The 15578-nt window shown below is 35.3% G+C and overlaps 1 protein-coding gene across 1 annotated transcript; it reads left to right on the forward strand.

The window, feature by feature from the left end:
* The first annotated feature begins 691 nt into the window (after positions 1-691).
* Positions 692-14436, forward strand: LOC120185004. The gene is made up of 8 exons (XM_039189340.1): positions 692-838; positions 959-1175; positions 1574-1697; positions 1790-2130; positions 2402-3656; positions 7524-7546; positions 13769-13948; positions 14190-14436. Exons 1-8 carry the CDS (start codon positions 768-770, stop codon positions 14271-14273), a joined length of 2295 nt encoding a protein of 764 aa, XP_039045271.1. The 5' UTR covers positions 692-767; the 3' UTR covers positions 14274-14436.
* The last annotated feature ends 1142 nt before the right edge of the window (positions 14437-15578 follow it).

Here is a 15578-nt window from a genome sequence, read left to right on the forward strand (position 1 = left end):
ATCACCTTAAATTCTTCACAGTTCATAGCAACACTTTGAATGAGTTAAAGTTGATGAGAAAGTGAAGATATTTAGGTCACATATATTGTGATAAATCCCATCACCAAGAAGTGGCTCAACTTTGTCCATTGTATGGGTTTCGATTTGATCCGAATAGATCGTTTTTTTTTAAATTTAGGTTCTAATCAGATCGAATTTTTAGAAAATATGTTTGGGTTCTAAAGTAAAAAATATCTAGCCCAAAAATATATAAATTTAATTTATATATTTAGAGATAATTATAATAATAATTCTATATATATATTGTGTTTTCAATTAAATCCTTATTTTTATTGAATAAAAAAATATTTTTTATAGATATATTTAATTCAGGTCGGGTCAGGTCATGTTTAAATTTTATATCAAAAAATCGAGTCAAGTGAAATCATCTCTAAACTCGGTTCGAATCAAGTTTCAAGTTGAAGGTATATATTCTTGGATCGAGTCAGGTTGACTGAAAGTCCGACCAGACCCATACATCCCACTCTGTCTCTAATCCTCGGAGCCTTTTCATTTTGGGCCTACTAATTGACCCGCTTCTATATTCATTATTTTGTTCTCTCGGCCTGGCCCTGAAGATGTTAGGCGAGAAGAAAGCTGATGGTTTTACATTAGAAGAGCCCAGTCGTTGTAGGAGAGGCAAAAAGTTCAACAACTTTCTTCTTCTCCTTTGTTTCGTTTTTTTTTTTGGGTACAGGAAAGATATTGTTTCTTCGATAAAAGGAAAAATGGCCGACGATGCAGAGAAGAGGTTTCATTCGATCATGGACAAGCTCTTCCAAATCCCTTCCTCCTCCAGGTTTCCTTTTAACTACTGATTTGTTTCCTCCTAGCTGATGAAACTTGAATTTTGTATCAAATATCGTTACAACTGCCTTTTGTTTGTTTATTTATAAATGTGTTTGTGATTAACTGGTAGTTCACCGCCGCCGCCTCCGGGGGGAACGGGAGCGGGAAGACAAGGACGACTGTTACGAGCGAAGAAACGGCCGAATACATCGTATGCTTTAGCAGAGGAAGAGAAGCAGCATTGCTTAGTTGCGAGTGAATCTCCGATTTGCAGACCATGGGATAGAGGAGATTTTCTCAGGAGGTTATCAACTTTCAAATCCATGACTTGGTTTGCTAAGCCCAAGGTTTCTATTTTATGATCTCGATCTTCTGATTCCGCTCTTTCCTATGTTATACGAGCGCGTGTTGCAGTTGCCGTGGTGTCGCTTTTATTGTGATTGCAGACATAGCGGGAGCTATTGCGGTGATTGGGGCTATCGTGATTGCAGACTACTATTTATAGAGAGTACAATTTTTAGTTTTACCCAGATTTAGGATTATATGAATGGAAATAAACAATTGCGATTATTAGTAGGAAATGAGATATTCGCCGGAAATAGAAGAAATGAGTTAATCTCGGCTTCTATTTTCACTCATCCAATGATCCCGAATCTTTGTAAAATTAAAAAAGTTTTATATTGTTTAATTAGATCCTAACCCATATGTATATAAAGAAATGATAATGTTTTTCCATTCTTTTTAGGTGGTAAGTGCTGTGAATTGTGCCACTAGAGGTTGGGTCAATGTGGATATGGACATTCTGGCCTGTGAATCATGCGGAGCACGTCTCCAGTTTTCTACTCCACCTTCTTGGATACGGCAGCAAGGCATGTTTTGCATCTAATAACTTTGAACAAATAGTATGGAAATTCTGGTATTTGCAAGGCTAAACTAGATATCATTTTTCGGTACACTTCAGTTGAGAAGGCAGCCTCTGTATTTAGCTTAAAGCTGGATAGTGGACACAAATTGTTTTGTCCTTGGATTGACAATGCCTGTGATGAAAGACTGGCTGAGTTTCCTCCCACTGTGCCTGCTGATTTAGTTGATAAATTCCGGGCAAGATCCAACTCACTCTTTCAACTTGTAGCTCTTCCGGTAATTTCATCTTCGGCCATTGAATTTATGAGAAGCCCTCAGCTCGAAGAATTTCTCAGACAACCCCTAATGTTGGATTGTCTGAAAGAGAACGCTGACTTTTCTCAATTAGAAAGTATAGAAGCTGGATCTGATGTGGATTCAGCTAACTTGTATTATCAGGTATGAAACTTGTTTCTCATTGTGGTTTGCAATTACTAGTACATTGGAGCTGGTACATGTACACTTAAACATGCATGTTGCTTTCTGAAACTTTCTTGTACCGCGTTTTCATACCATTCCACCTGCTTTGGTAACAAAGAGTGATAATAATCCAATGGTTTCTCCAATTTATGATTGTACAAGTATAGCATGTCCTGCATTGGTGATTGTGGTTTTATCATTTATGCATTCCTGTTGATGTTGAAGAAACAATAATTTGAATATTTCGCAGTCTCAAAAGCTTATATGTCTATGTGGCTGGGAACCACGTTTACTACCGTACGTAGTTGATTGCAAGGATGGTCAGAATCAATTTGCCAAAGATGCCGAAATTTTAACTTCACCCCAGAGAGCTGATCGTGGACTAAATTTGAGTCTCAACTTCCATGCAGCTGACGAAAATGAAAATTTGGAGGCAAATAAAGATTTTGAGAATTCTTTTAGATTGCAGTATGATCCCAAATCTGTTGTTTTAGATTGCAGGCTCTGTGGTGCAAGTGTTGGATTATGGGTTTTCTCCACTGTTCAACAGCCTGTAGAGTTCTTCAGATTACTTGGATGTGAAGAAGTCAATCCTGGAGCCCATGATTCTGGTCATGAAAGCAATGGCTGTGATGGTGGTGTTGGTGTTCCTTCGAATGGTGGATCGTCATCTATGGAACAATCTTCCAATTCAAAATTTACTAAAGCCGGAGGTCCACCACCAACACGACAAAACTTTAAAGCAATAATACAGTTACCTGTTATTGGCCGGAGTTTAAGTGCTAGATTTTTATATCATCATGAGTTTAAAGATCAGATATATAGTAATCAAGGAAATACTCCAGCAGAATCCAAGTTTCAGGGAGAAATAGGTTGTCTTAATAATAGTGTTAGTGAGCCAGGTGTCCCATTGGCAGAGTTGAGAACTTCAAATGGCAAAAAAGATGGAGAAGTTAATTGTAATTCTAAAAGCAATGATCAGTCTCCTTGTTCGAACCATGATGTTTGTGCAAGAGATTACAATTCTAGGAATGTCACTTCATTGGAAGGAACCAATATCACTGCAAAAGAAATTTCTCCTTATGCTGGTACAGACGATTCTAATATGGGGGTTCAAATAGAGAGTTATCAGAATGTAGTCCAAGGTTCTTGCCAAAGTAATAGCTCTCTTGAAAAGGTAGACAATGATAGATCTTCTGTTATGACTCAAGATGCAAATGTTTCCCCTAGAAGTGATGGAACAAATGATTCATCAGTTATGATTACATCTGAAAAGTGCCATCTAGAACAAACTGCAGAAGCAGAGAAAGTCTGTGATAAAGAAATTTGTTTAGCTAATCAAGACTCTACCTGTATATCCTCTTGCTTGGAAGCTGATTTAAATGTTGATGGCACTTGCAAGATGACCTCAAGAGAAGACAAAACTTGTGCCAATAGTCAGGAAGAAGGGATGACCGCTGAAGTCCAGACTGCACAAAACAATAAGGGCTTATCCTATCCCAAAGGTAAGCATTAATGCATTATTATTTCTAATCAATAAGCTTAATTCTCAGTAGTATTGGAAAATTTTTAATAAAATGAAAGTTATAATGTCAACATGCTGCTTTTTTCGATTGGAGGAATATGCTACTTATTTTATGTTCAGAAGTTAAATTAGGATATTAATTTATGTTTTGCCTTTACGATATCTTTTGTGTGAATATTCTATTTTTCTATTAGAGTGATCGAGTGATTCTTGTTTGGCTTATATAACAAATAAGTACTTAATGTATATCATCTTTTTCGCTTAAGTACCTAAAGTATTTTTTGGTTAAAATAAGTACATAAAGTAATCTTTTTAGTCAAAATAGGTACCTAAAGTATTCAATTTTTTTTCATCTAAATACCTAAAGTATTCATTAATTAATGCCACGTGTCAACATTTTTAGAACATAGATGAAAAAGATTGAATAGTTTAGGTATGTATTTTGACCTAAAATACTTTAGGTGCCTATTTTGACAAAAATATAACTTTAGATACTTATTTTGACCAAAAAATATTTTAGGTACTTAAATTGAAAAGATGATATGCTTTAGATACTTCTTTGTGATATAAGCCTTCTTGTTTCCATACTCAACTTTCCGAGTACACCAAGGCCCAAAGTGAGCAACGATGTTCTTATATGGAAGGAATAATCATGTTGATGTCGGTAGTTGAGACTATCTTCTGGAGTTGTTTTCAGTTTATGGTGATGGGGTTTAATATCATTTATATTTATCTTATTTTCATCTTGGAATTTGCAACAGAACGGTTTAAAGTTCAAATGGACTGATAGAGGTCAGTGATCCAAGGATAATTAGGCAACAGTGAACCTTTTTTTTTATAGAAGTTGGAGGTCTCATTAAAAACTCCCTTCGTATTCGTTCACATACTAAATGTATGTTAACGAACATTGGAAGGAAGAAAAGAGTACCTCAAATTTTATTGATAAAATACCCGATACAAAAGACACCATGGAATATCCTCTCATGGTGATGTACACCATTACATCAAACACCTTAACCTCATATAACCTCATCCAAAGCCACAGTCTAAACACCTTACTTCTAATTACACCACCAATAGTAGGAATAAAACAGCGCAACATAACATAATACAAATTAAAAGCAACACCTACAACCATATAGACTAAAACAACCACAATTGAAGAGACAAGATCTAATGAGACTCTTCTTCTTCAGGAGCCCAAGAGTTTGGTTTGAATGAAGGCTCTATCTCATGCACCATGACCTTGAAGAAGTTGTCACCAATCTTCAATTCCACCATCGCATCAATTCTCGCATCAGCCTTTGTAAGGACTTGAATTTTTTGCCCGATCAAAGGATGATGGAGACTAACAACCTTTGTCGCTAGCTAATAATAAACCCCACTTATCAGCAATGTTCTTGAAAGTATCTCAATTCCATGTGTGAAAAGGAACACCCTCACAAACTAACCATACTCGACGACACTCCATTACCAAACTCTCTGACCAAGCTTCGACTATGGAGAACTACTCTGCGAGAATCTTTGATTTATCGTTCTTCACACTTCTCAAGGAAGCATTGTCTTCGAAAATCATTAAAATCGCATTACCTGCAGCTCTCATTAAGGTGAAGCCAGTGAGGCCCTTCGTTTGCATTTGTCTGGCGAGATGACCAATTTTGACAAAGTCCTTGCACCACCCCACTAGACAATTGCTCAACACTTGAAGTTTTTCTTCATCTATAACACCTTCAACTTTAAAATGATTCTTCCTCGAAACATCCTCCGTCCCGGACTTGCGAAGAACACCTGTCGAGGACTTTCTCCAATAGGAATGTCGAGGTTTGAATTTAGCGAAAGAAACACCAATTTTTCTGCCGTCGATACGAGAGCCATTCATTTTTGAGATCGCTCTCCTAGCTTCTTCGATTGATGCGAAGCGAATAAAACCAAAGCGAAGTCCTTTTGAGTTCCTTTTATTTGGGATAAAAGCATCAAGTACACGACCGTGAGAGCAAAATAAAGCTCCAAGCCTATTCCAATGAATCTTCTAGGGTAAATTTTCAACAAATATTGTGTAGCAACCATACTTGTCATTATTGCACCATTTTGTGGTGGACTCCTTGGTTCCCTCATGGACACCATCTGCTGCAGATTTTTCATCGCAACACCCATTTTTACCAGTCACATGAAGACTAGGAGATGCTACAGAAGCTGAATTTGGCATTGGCAGAACATGAGGAACATGATCACATCCATACTTGTCTAAAGCATCAGAAGCTGTAACTATTCCTCTTTTAACAAGAAGATTCTTCCTTGCCATCTCAATGTGCAAAAGGGACTTCAACTTATCATCAAAAACCATTTTCTGAAGTGCATCCTTGACAGCAACTGCAAAATCTGCATTTGAGAAGAGAGCGAAACCCTTAGGCTTTTCTCCCTTGAAGCTCACTTGCGAAGCTTCAAAACCTGGAAGCCATCTCAGTAGATTTTGCAGCTCTCTCTCTTTGACATCTTCAGGCAGACCCATAATGAATATCGTACGAACCTCGTCATGATGAGAAGGGTGAGATTGCGGAGAAGGCGAGGCTGCAGAGGGCAGAGGAACTTGGACCGGAGGTCCCTGCTGATGACAAGGGTGGAATCCAGCACCCGACATTAGAGGAAAACTCAGTGACCTGACGTAAAATACCTGTCGCGCGCCCGGTGATGGTAAATGCTGTAACTGGCCGGCGAAGAAGAGGAGGGTGGAAGGGACGAAGCGAGTCGGATAGGAAGGTCTTGAACTTTAGAGAAGGTGGAATAGCGTATTCTTCCTTCAACGAAACTCTCAGACTTAATCTGGATCGTGAAAACAATGACTACCGGTGAGGAATATAAGGGCAGAAGTGATGGAAAGAGTCCGACAGGCAGATCTTGGTCCTGAGTGAAGGAGGAACTACGAGTTGACCTTCAACAAAACCCTCAGAGATGAAAAATATCGGGAGAACAGCTCGGCAGAACCATGACTTGTTCTTTGTCGAACCGGTCAAAGGCAGACTCACGGGGAATGGCAGCAAGTCTGAACGCTAGGATAGAAAGGATTAGATCGCGAGTGTACGACGAGCCCGGAGGTATGACGGTGAACTGACGACGGCCGGCGGCTAAAATCAGAGAAGAACGGTGATTAGATTTGCGCCGAATGAATGACTTACTCGAAAATCTAATCTCAAAAATGAAATCAGAGTGAGGAGACGTTCTTCCTGAAGAAAAGTGGCGGCGAACGGACGACAGAGTGTGGCAGCGGCCGGCGAACTGCAGACGGCGGATGTCGGACGGCAGACGGTGGCCGGCGATGATAAACGACTGCGGGCGGCGATGGTAAAGATGAGCTGAGATGAAGAATGAAAATAAAAGTCACATTGAACCAAGAGAGAAGCGGGAGCTTCTCTCACTAGGTTTGAAATTCAAAAAATCCTCCGGCACCTTTACATTCGTTGACATTAATATCTCTTGATAGTTTTAACCTGCAATAATGTCCTTTTGTATAATGTTGCCACAAGTTAGAATTCAATATTTCCCCCTTTTTCTTTTGCTTCCATAATAATGCCCCAAGTATGTTTGTTGTACTTTTAACCTTTTTTTTGGAGCAGCTAGGAGCTTTTCGATTTTTCTCAGTGCTACTGGACTTTTATTCCCCTTTTCTTAATTCCTCATTAGAACTTTGTCATCTAGCTGATTGGTAATAAAAATATATCTTCTTGATATGTAAGTTATATCTGGTTTATGGCTTTGTGGTATTTGCATTTTTGTATTCCCGTCTCTGATTTCATGAATTTTGTCAGTCAAACTACACGGGGTGATCAACTAATGTTCCTCCATTTTCCAGGAAAGGATCTAAAGCAACTGCACATTGTTGGTCAAATAGACTGCTGCAAAACGAGGCGTTAGCATTGACTGGAAAATATTAAATAAAATAATCAATCAGAATGATAATCGTGTCGTGGTAATCCACTGCCTTAGAAGCAAATTCGCCCCGATGTGTGTAATCGCTACAATGGACGAACAACCCCCTGAGGTTAACACGGCTCTCCAAGAATTCGTACACCCGAAAACTGGAGTGAACTTGGTGGTATTGCTCTTCTCTCAACTCAAACAACACTCAAAAGATAGGAGTGTTTCAAAGCAAATGTTTGCTTGGGATATCTCAAAGTGAATGAAATTGCCCTCTATTTATAGGCTAAATAGTGAGGGCAAAATAGTCACTTCCAAATTACAATTTAATTCTATTAATCATAGAATTAAAAACCTTTAAAAAACTGTTACAAATTGAGCATTACCAACATTCCCCCACTAATGCGAAAGAATTCTTTCGTAAAGATGAGAGCAATGAAGTAAAAACATGAGAAGAGCAATAGCGAGATTAGTTGCTTAAGCACTAGTGAACGTATCTGGAACTAGTACATAGTGATGATGAGCAATCCTTCTCTTAGATAAGTGAAACTAGTCTGGAACTTTCTAAGATTGGGGTAAACTCATAACACACAACTAACCCCTTCATCCACCAAAGTTCTCGATGTGTCTACAAGAATATATACAAAAGCGTATATATGTTTAGCCCTCTTTCCTCAGGATTCTAATAAGTGTACTAGAAAAACGGCCCAACGTTTTTCATAGAAGGTGGCTAATCCTTCTCACTTACGTAGGTTATTTCATCAAATTTATATCAACATAAACCACTCAAACTGAGCTATGAAATAATTAAGAGCTTTTATAATAGCTCAACCTCACAAAGGGTATGGTGACTTTCTTCAAGTTCATTATTAATGAACCACCCAAACTCTGGGATAAGAAGTCATTAAGAATAAATATTCAGCCTCATAATTCGGTGAATTCAATATGTCATTCTCACTAGGAACTCCCATTCAATATGTCCTTCTCACTAGGAACCTCTTGGGTTTGAATTCATTAAGAGTTTAATAAAACTCATCCTCTCAAGCGGTAAGTTCATCTAGTCCTTCGCGATTAGAACTACCCACTCAACTCTGGGTTATGAACTTATTAAGAATAGATATTCAACCAAAATCGGTAAATTCATCAAGTCTTTCTCACTAAGACCACCCAAAGCCTGGGCTATGAATTTATTAAGAGCAATTAAGCTCATCCTGGGCATGCACATTATTCATCATAGGGATAGGTAGTAGGAATGTGCACTATGAGTCTTTCCATGGTTTCGTTTGACCACATGGAACTTAGATAACTAAGTTGGGTATCCACCATGAATTCCTCAACCAATGGGCTTTAGGCCCATCCCCCTCGACGAATCTAGGACCAGCTTCCGACTTAACCCTTTGGTAAGCGGATCTGCTAGGTTCCTTTCCGACTTCACATACTCTAAAGAGAGCACTCCATTCTTTATCAAGTGTCTAACTGATTCATGTATTATGCGAATGTGTCTTTTCTTACCATTGTAAGCTTGGTTCTTAGCCACACATATTGCAGCTTGTGAATCACACAACAATGAAACTGGAGGAGTCGGTCTTCCCCACAACGGAATATCTGCTAACAATCTTCTGAGCCACTCGGCTTCTTGCCCAGCTAGGTCAAGAGCTATAAACTCTGTCTCCATGGTAGAACGAGCAATACAAGTTTGCTATGATGATTTACATGAGATTGCTGCTCCACCCAAAGTAAAAACATACCCGCTCGTAGAGCTTACCTCATCATTATCAGAAACCCAGTTGGCATCACAATATCCTTCTAGTACCGCAGGAAAGCCAACAAATTCAAGTTTCCAATCCAAAGTACCCTTAAGATACTTCAGTAAGCGTTTAAGAGCAATCTAGTGCTCACCACTCGGATTATGAGTATATCTACTTAGTCTACTCACAGCATAAGCAATATCAGGCCGAGTATAGTTCTTTAAGAACATTAAAATTCTGATTAATTTAGCATATTATGTTTGGGAAATGCTACTTCCTTTATTCTTAAAGAGATATATGCTAGTGTCACAAGAGTTCGAACAGGGACGACGTCAAAACTGTCAAATTTCTTTAACACTTTCTCAAGATAGTGTGCTTGACATAAAGAAAATCCCTTTCCAGTAAGTTTGACTCCTAAGATTACATCAACTTCTCCCAGATCCATCATCTCAAATTTAGTGGACAAGAAACCGTTTGTTTTGTTAATGGACTCAATGTTAGAACTGAAAATCAACATGTCATCAACATACAAAACTTATGATGACGCAATCAGTATCAAACATCATCGAATACACGCAAGCATCCGAACCATTCACAACAAAACCAAAACTAAGTATAGTTTTATGAAATTTCTTGTACCATTGTTCTCATATAGATCTCCTCATCTAGATCTTCATTCAAAAATGCAGTCTTAACATCCATTTGATGTACTTGCAACTTATGAATGGAGGCTAGTGCAAATAATGCACGGATCGTTGAGATGTTCATAATGGGAGAGTAAGAATCAAAGTAGTTTAAAACAAACTTTTGAGTGAACCCTTTGACAACTAGCCTTGCCTTGCACCACTGGATCAAATCATCTGGTCTCATTTTCTTCCGGAAGATTCATTTGCTACAGATTGGTTTAAATCCTCTAGGCAAGTCAACTAATTCCCAAGTATGATTAGACATTATCGATTCTAGTTCATCATTAATAGCGCTTTTCTAGAACTAGTATCGATAGATCTTATAGCCTTTTTAGGATCCTTATATAATATTTAAGCTATATGATCAGAAAGAGAGTCTAAATCATTTATCTCAGAAATAAAGGAAGTGATAAAATTTGGTCCAAATAGCCTTTTACTTCTTCTAGTCTCGAAATCAATTTCTTGAGAAGGCCTAGCAGGAATACTAGAAGAAGTTGATAGAATATTTTCTATTTGAGTTTATGCATTTAATCTACATTTTAAGACACCCCCACATTTCTAACATTTTAGGATATCCATAAGTGTCTTGTAAAACGTGTAAACAAATACTCAATCATACTAGAGTAAAGTTTGTTATGAGTTTTAGCCATAAAACTATATTTTAACAAACTCAAGTTTTGTTTACACATAATTATATTCTCAAAGTTTTGAGAAGTTACAAATCATTAAGATTAAAATGCATAAACCAATATGAAATTCTTTATGACTTTTCCTCATTCAAAATGAATTTCGATTTTTTCCTAACATCAGGAAAAAATGATCTCAAGTTTAAAACAAGAGATTTTAGCACAACTGAAATAGATAATCTCTTTTCTTTCCTCTACTTAGGAAAATCACTTAAAGAGATTTAATAGCTACAACACACTTTTAGTAGCAATAGATTATATCATATACTCATTCATGATATTCAACATATTAGCCTTAAAGAGATCATCATATATTTTATTTACTATGACTAAATTTGGTATTCCGCTCAACCAAATTAATCTCTACTCTTTTAACTTCTGCACTAAGTTTGTAAGAGTTTTTATCTTGTCATAGTTTTGGAATAGTGAGCATAGTAATGAACAATGCACCAGGTAGGTTTCTATGAAAGAGAGGTGGTGCACTAGGCACGCTTAAGTACCAAGTCTTCATAGAACCAATCCTAGACATGCACTTTCATACTCATCACACTTCTTTCCAATAAATCATTTGTGAATTTTCTCTTTCTTTAAATAAGATCTCTTTAAAGAATTATGCTTGATACTTTTACTCACAATAGTATCTTATTAAGCATATAAATTTTGGGCTCAAACTACTGCCTTAGCCTTAGTAGTACTACCTTAGTCTTTAATAGTGGTTTTATCTCATTTTATAGTATCCACTGAGTTTTAAAGACTATCTTAAAGGCTCATGCAATCTAATTCATGTATTTAAAAGGCATGAATTAACAGGCAACAAGTCTAAACAATCTGACCTCACAGGTAGAATCACAATTCCAAATAGACTTGTTCATTCTCACCATGCATGCAACTTCATTCTTTGCATCATCATCTTCATGATTCTCCAAAATTACAACCATCCTGTTATCTTTATAAATTTCTCAAAAGAAATTATTAGTATGATAAAATTTATTTTCAACTTAATATTCAGAAACTGAATAATCTTACTCCCACATGAAAATAAATAATTTCATATTTCCACATGAAACAAATATCATACATGCATTATCTCTCATATCAAAATGTCAATGTTCATAACATTATAGATATGTCAATTCTTGATTATATCATGCAAGTTTCAAAATTGAACGTTTAAAAATACTAACATTTATATAGCTATCAACTAATATTTATATAGCTATTTAATAAATCGTTCAATCTACTATTGAAACTTAAAACATTTAGATCATATAATGACTAAAATCAACATTCATGTATAAGACTAAATGTCATGAAACCCCCATCAATAAATGTGTAATCATGCATAACTTTAAAGTATTTTAACCAACAAATTTTAAAGTTATAACCGTTACAATTGATTTAAATAACCATAAAAATACTTCAAATGCTATAATTTAATAGCATATTAATGATTTTTTTTTAAAAATCAAAAAACTCAAAATCCTTCCTATCATTACAAAAACCGTTATGGCTAAAACAAATAAATCAATTGCATTTTATAATTAATCCACTAAGATAACATCTCCAAATAGTGAAACGGTTATTAATTTTTCCACAAAATTAACCATCCAATAAGCATACATAACTGACCCTATTATTAAAGGTGGAATTTTCTTTAAAACATTATTTCCCCTGAATCATCAATGCACCGTTTGTATAAAACTTATATTGATATTATAATTAAAAACCCTCAAGCAGTGATTCTGCCGTTTCCTATTGAAAAGCTTTAACAAAACTTTACCATTCTAAAGGCCTTCAACAATGAAACCGAAAGCTATTGAAAAGCTTTTCCAAAGTACAATTAATTTAGGGGAAAACGTTTGCATTTTTAAAACACTTATGATTTAAGAAAACGTTTATACAAAAACGTTCATATGATCTAAAGTGTTCTTGCGAACCAAATTATAATGCAAACAAAATAGTAATAACTATATACCATATTCGATTTTCTTACCGATAATTTCCAGTGATCATAGAATCCATATTTCTTCACAACACGAACAATTCACTATTTTATTATAAATATTGTTCAATAAAAATGTTTAATGATAAAATATTTCTCCTTTGAACAAATAAACGTTTTTATGCTTCCTCCTACTACCAAGGAATCGAACAGTTATTTTCATATAATAACTTTATATCAATGCATTAATAGTTTATAACCATGCATTTTAATGAATTGCGATCAAGTTAATTGCTTTATGTATATGCATTAATCTCATGCATTTAATCTCGTGTATTAATATGCATTATTATGCATTAACGTTAAATTACCATAAGTTTCGAATGCCTTTAAGCACCTATTTTTAATTCCTTTAACGCCAATGTCATGCAATTCTTGATCTTAGCACAATTATGCACTGAAAGCTCTTAAGTTTCAAACGCATGATTTAAAACATATTTGACGTTTAGATATATTGTTTGTACTAACCTTTTGATTCTTACCATTCCGAGAAGTGGAATGGATTCCAAATTTGCAAAGTAAAGACACGATCTCATGCAGTGCCATCCATATTCGATTTGGAAAATTGATCTACCTTTGTAAGAATCACGTGTTAACAGCAGTATAATGAATTTGCTTCTAAATTGTTAGTAAAATAGACTGCTGCAAAACGAGGCGTTAGCATTGACTGGAAAATATTAAATAAAATAATCAATCAGAATGATAATCGTGTCGTGGTAATCCACTGCCTTAGAAGCAAATTCGCCCCGATGTGTGTAATCGCTACAATGGACGAACAACCCCCTGAGGTTAACACGGCTCTCCAAGAATTCGTACACCCGAAAACTGGAGTGAACTTGGTGGTATTGCTCTTCTCTCAACTCAAACAACACTCAAAAGATAGGAGTGTTTCAAAGCAAATGTTTGCTTGGGATATCTCAAAGTGAATGAAATTGCCCTCTATTTATAGGCTAAATAGTGAGGGCAAAATAGTCACTTCCAAATTACAATTTAATTCTATTAATCATAGAATTAAAAACCTTTAAAAAACTGTTACAAATTGAGCATTACCAACACACATGGATAAAACATCAGAGTTTGATCCAATCAGGCAGCACAGGCATTTTTGTCCATGGATTGCATCGATGAGTGGCGAGGCACCCGGATGGCAACAAACATTATCTGCTTTGCTATGTGGGAATGATGGTTCTCGTTCTTCACCGGCGCGTTCTCCTCCTTCATCTGCCTCCATGATTAAGGTAATTCGAAATGTTACTTATACAAGTAAAGGAGCTGAAATGGAAGTATCCTCAGTTTTACTCAATTTTCGAATCCGTTGAAAACATATAGGTTTCAACATCCATAAAGCAAGTCGTTGAGGAACTGTTTCTTATCCATGATAATTAAAAGAAAATTTTTAGGCTATTGGTTTTGCTGGACTAGCATCCTTAGCTTTATCATCTCTAGAGGATAGTAATCATCCTAGATTTTATCCTGCAGGTTAACGATCCCGTTGCCTCGATTAGAAAGCTTTTCTTGTCTCCTACGGCCAAAAGGATGAAGATCAACCGAGAACGAGGCTAAACCCGCCGGCGTTATTGTCGTGTAAAGAGATGGAAGATTGAACTTGCGCATTCCGTAGGCAAATATATGAATTTGTACCATTTGAAACATATATATATAGAGAGAGAGATTGGCTGTATTCATTTTAAGGCATTGTGAAATGGTAGTCCAGTTTAGAGCCAAATGATTGGTGAGAACGAAGATGATTTTTTGAAGTCAATTTTGAGGAATTGAAAGTTAAGATGATGGGAGGATAATAAATAGTATCTTTCTATAATTTGGGAGGATATTTTAACTTTCTATTTGATCATATTTTATTCTATCTCAAACAATACATTATCATTCAGCTTTTTAACGGAAAATAATAAATTTGGACCATAATAAATAGCTGAGTGATCATTTTATAACTTTTAATAGTTGGGGATTCAACAAAGTAATATGCTATTGTTTAAGGATTATTTTATAATTTTTAATAGTAGAGCTACTCAACAAAACATCATATAATCGGATGACTATTTATATACTTTACCCTAATTATAATTACTTTTAAAATTTAAACTACAAATAGTTTATAAAAATAGAGCTCACATGAATTATAGGGTAAACTATAAAGTTAGTTCCTAAACTATTATTTTTGTTTTATTTTAGTACCTAAACTTTTAATTTTTTTAAAACATACCTAATGTTTAATTTTTGTTTCATTTTAATACATGTCGTTACAAACTTAACGAATTTAATACCTAAACTATCAATTTTAGTTCTTTTTATTACTTAAACTTTCAATCTTTTTCAAAATACAATGTTAAATTACTGTTGGACTTACTGGGCTGGGTCAGGCCCCCTAACCGGGTTGGCTTGTTGGGTCAGGCATGCTGGCGCGATTGGACTGCACTCTGGACGGAATTGGATCCGAATTTAGGACTTGAACCTGAACCAAGATAAAAAATAAAAACAAAATAAATAAATAAATAAAATAATAATATATAATAAATGTAATAATAAAAGCTATATAATATTATGTTACTTGTTTTCAAAAATTGTTTAAAAAAAATATTATACGTTTTCAAAACTATTTAAAAAAAATATATTATATGTTTTCAAAATTATTTTAAAAACTATATATTATATGTTTTCAAAACCGTTTTAAAAACTATATTATTTTTAAAAAAAAAATAAGCTTCCAAAAATTATATATATATATATATATATATATATTCAAAAACTATATTTGAAATTATTATATATACTATGCTCCGGACGGAAATAAGTGTATACACAAACCTAGGACCTTAAGGGATAACAATAAATCATTTAACTACTAATATT

This window comes from Hibiscus syriacus, unplaced genomic scaffold (assembly GCF_006381635.1).
Source record: "Hibiscus syriacus cultivar Baekdansim isolate YM2019G1 unplaced genomic scaffold, ASM638163v2 tig00112988_pilon, whole genome shotgun sequence".
NCBI classification, from domain to species: domain Eukaryota; kingdom Viridiplantae; phylum Streptophyta; class Magnoliopsida; order Malvales; family Malvaceae; genus Hibiscus; species Hibiscus syriacus.

Coding starts and splice junctions, on each gene's coding strand:
- LOC120185004 (XM_039189340.1), top strand. CDS start 768: ATGGCCGACGATGCAGAGAAGAGGTTTCATTCGATCATGGACAAGCTC. Junction 1,176..1,573: donor CTTGGTTTGCTAAGCCCAAG/GTTTCTATTTTA, acceptor CATTCTTTTTAG/GTGGTAAGTGCTGTGAATTG. Junction 3,657..7,523: donor GGGCTTATCCTATCCCAAAG/GTAAGCATTAAT, acceptor TCCATTTTCCAG/GAAAGGATCTAAAGCAACTG.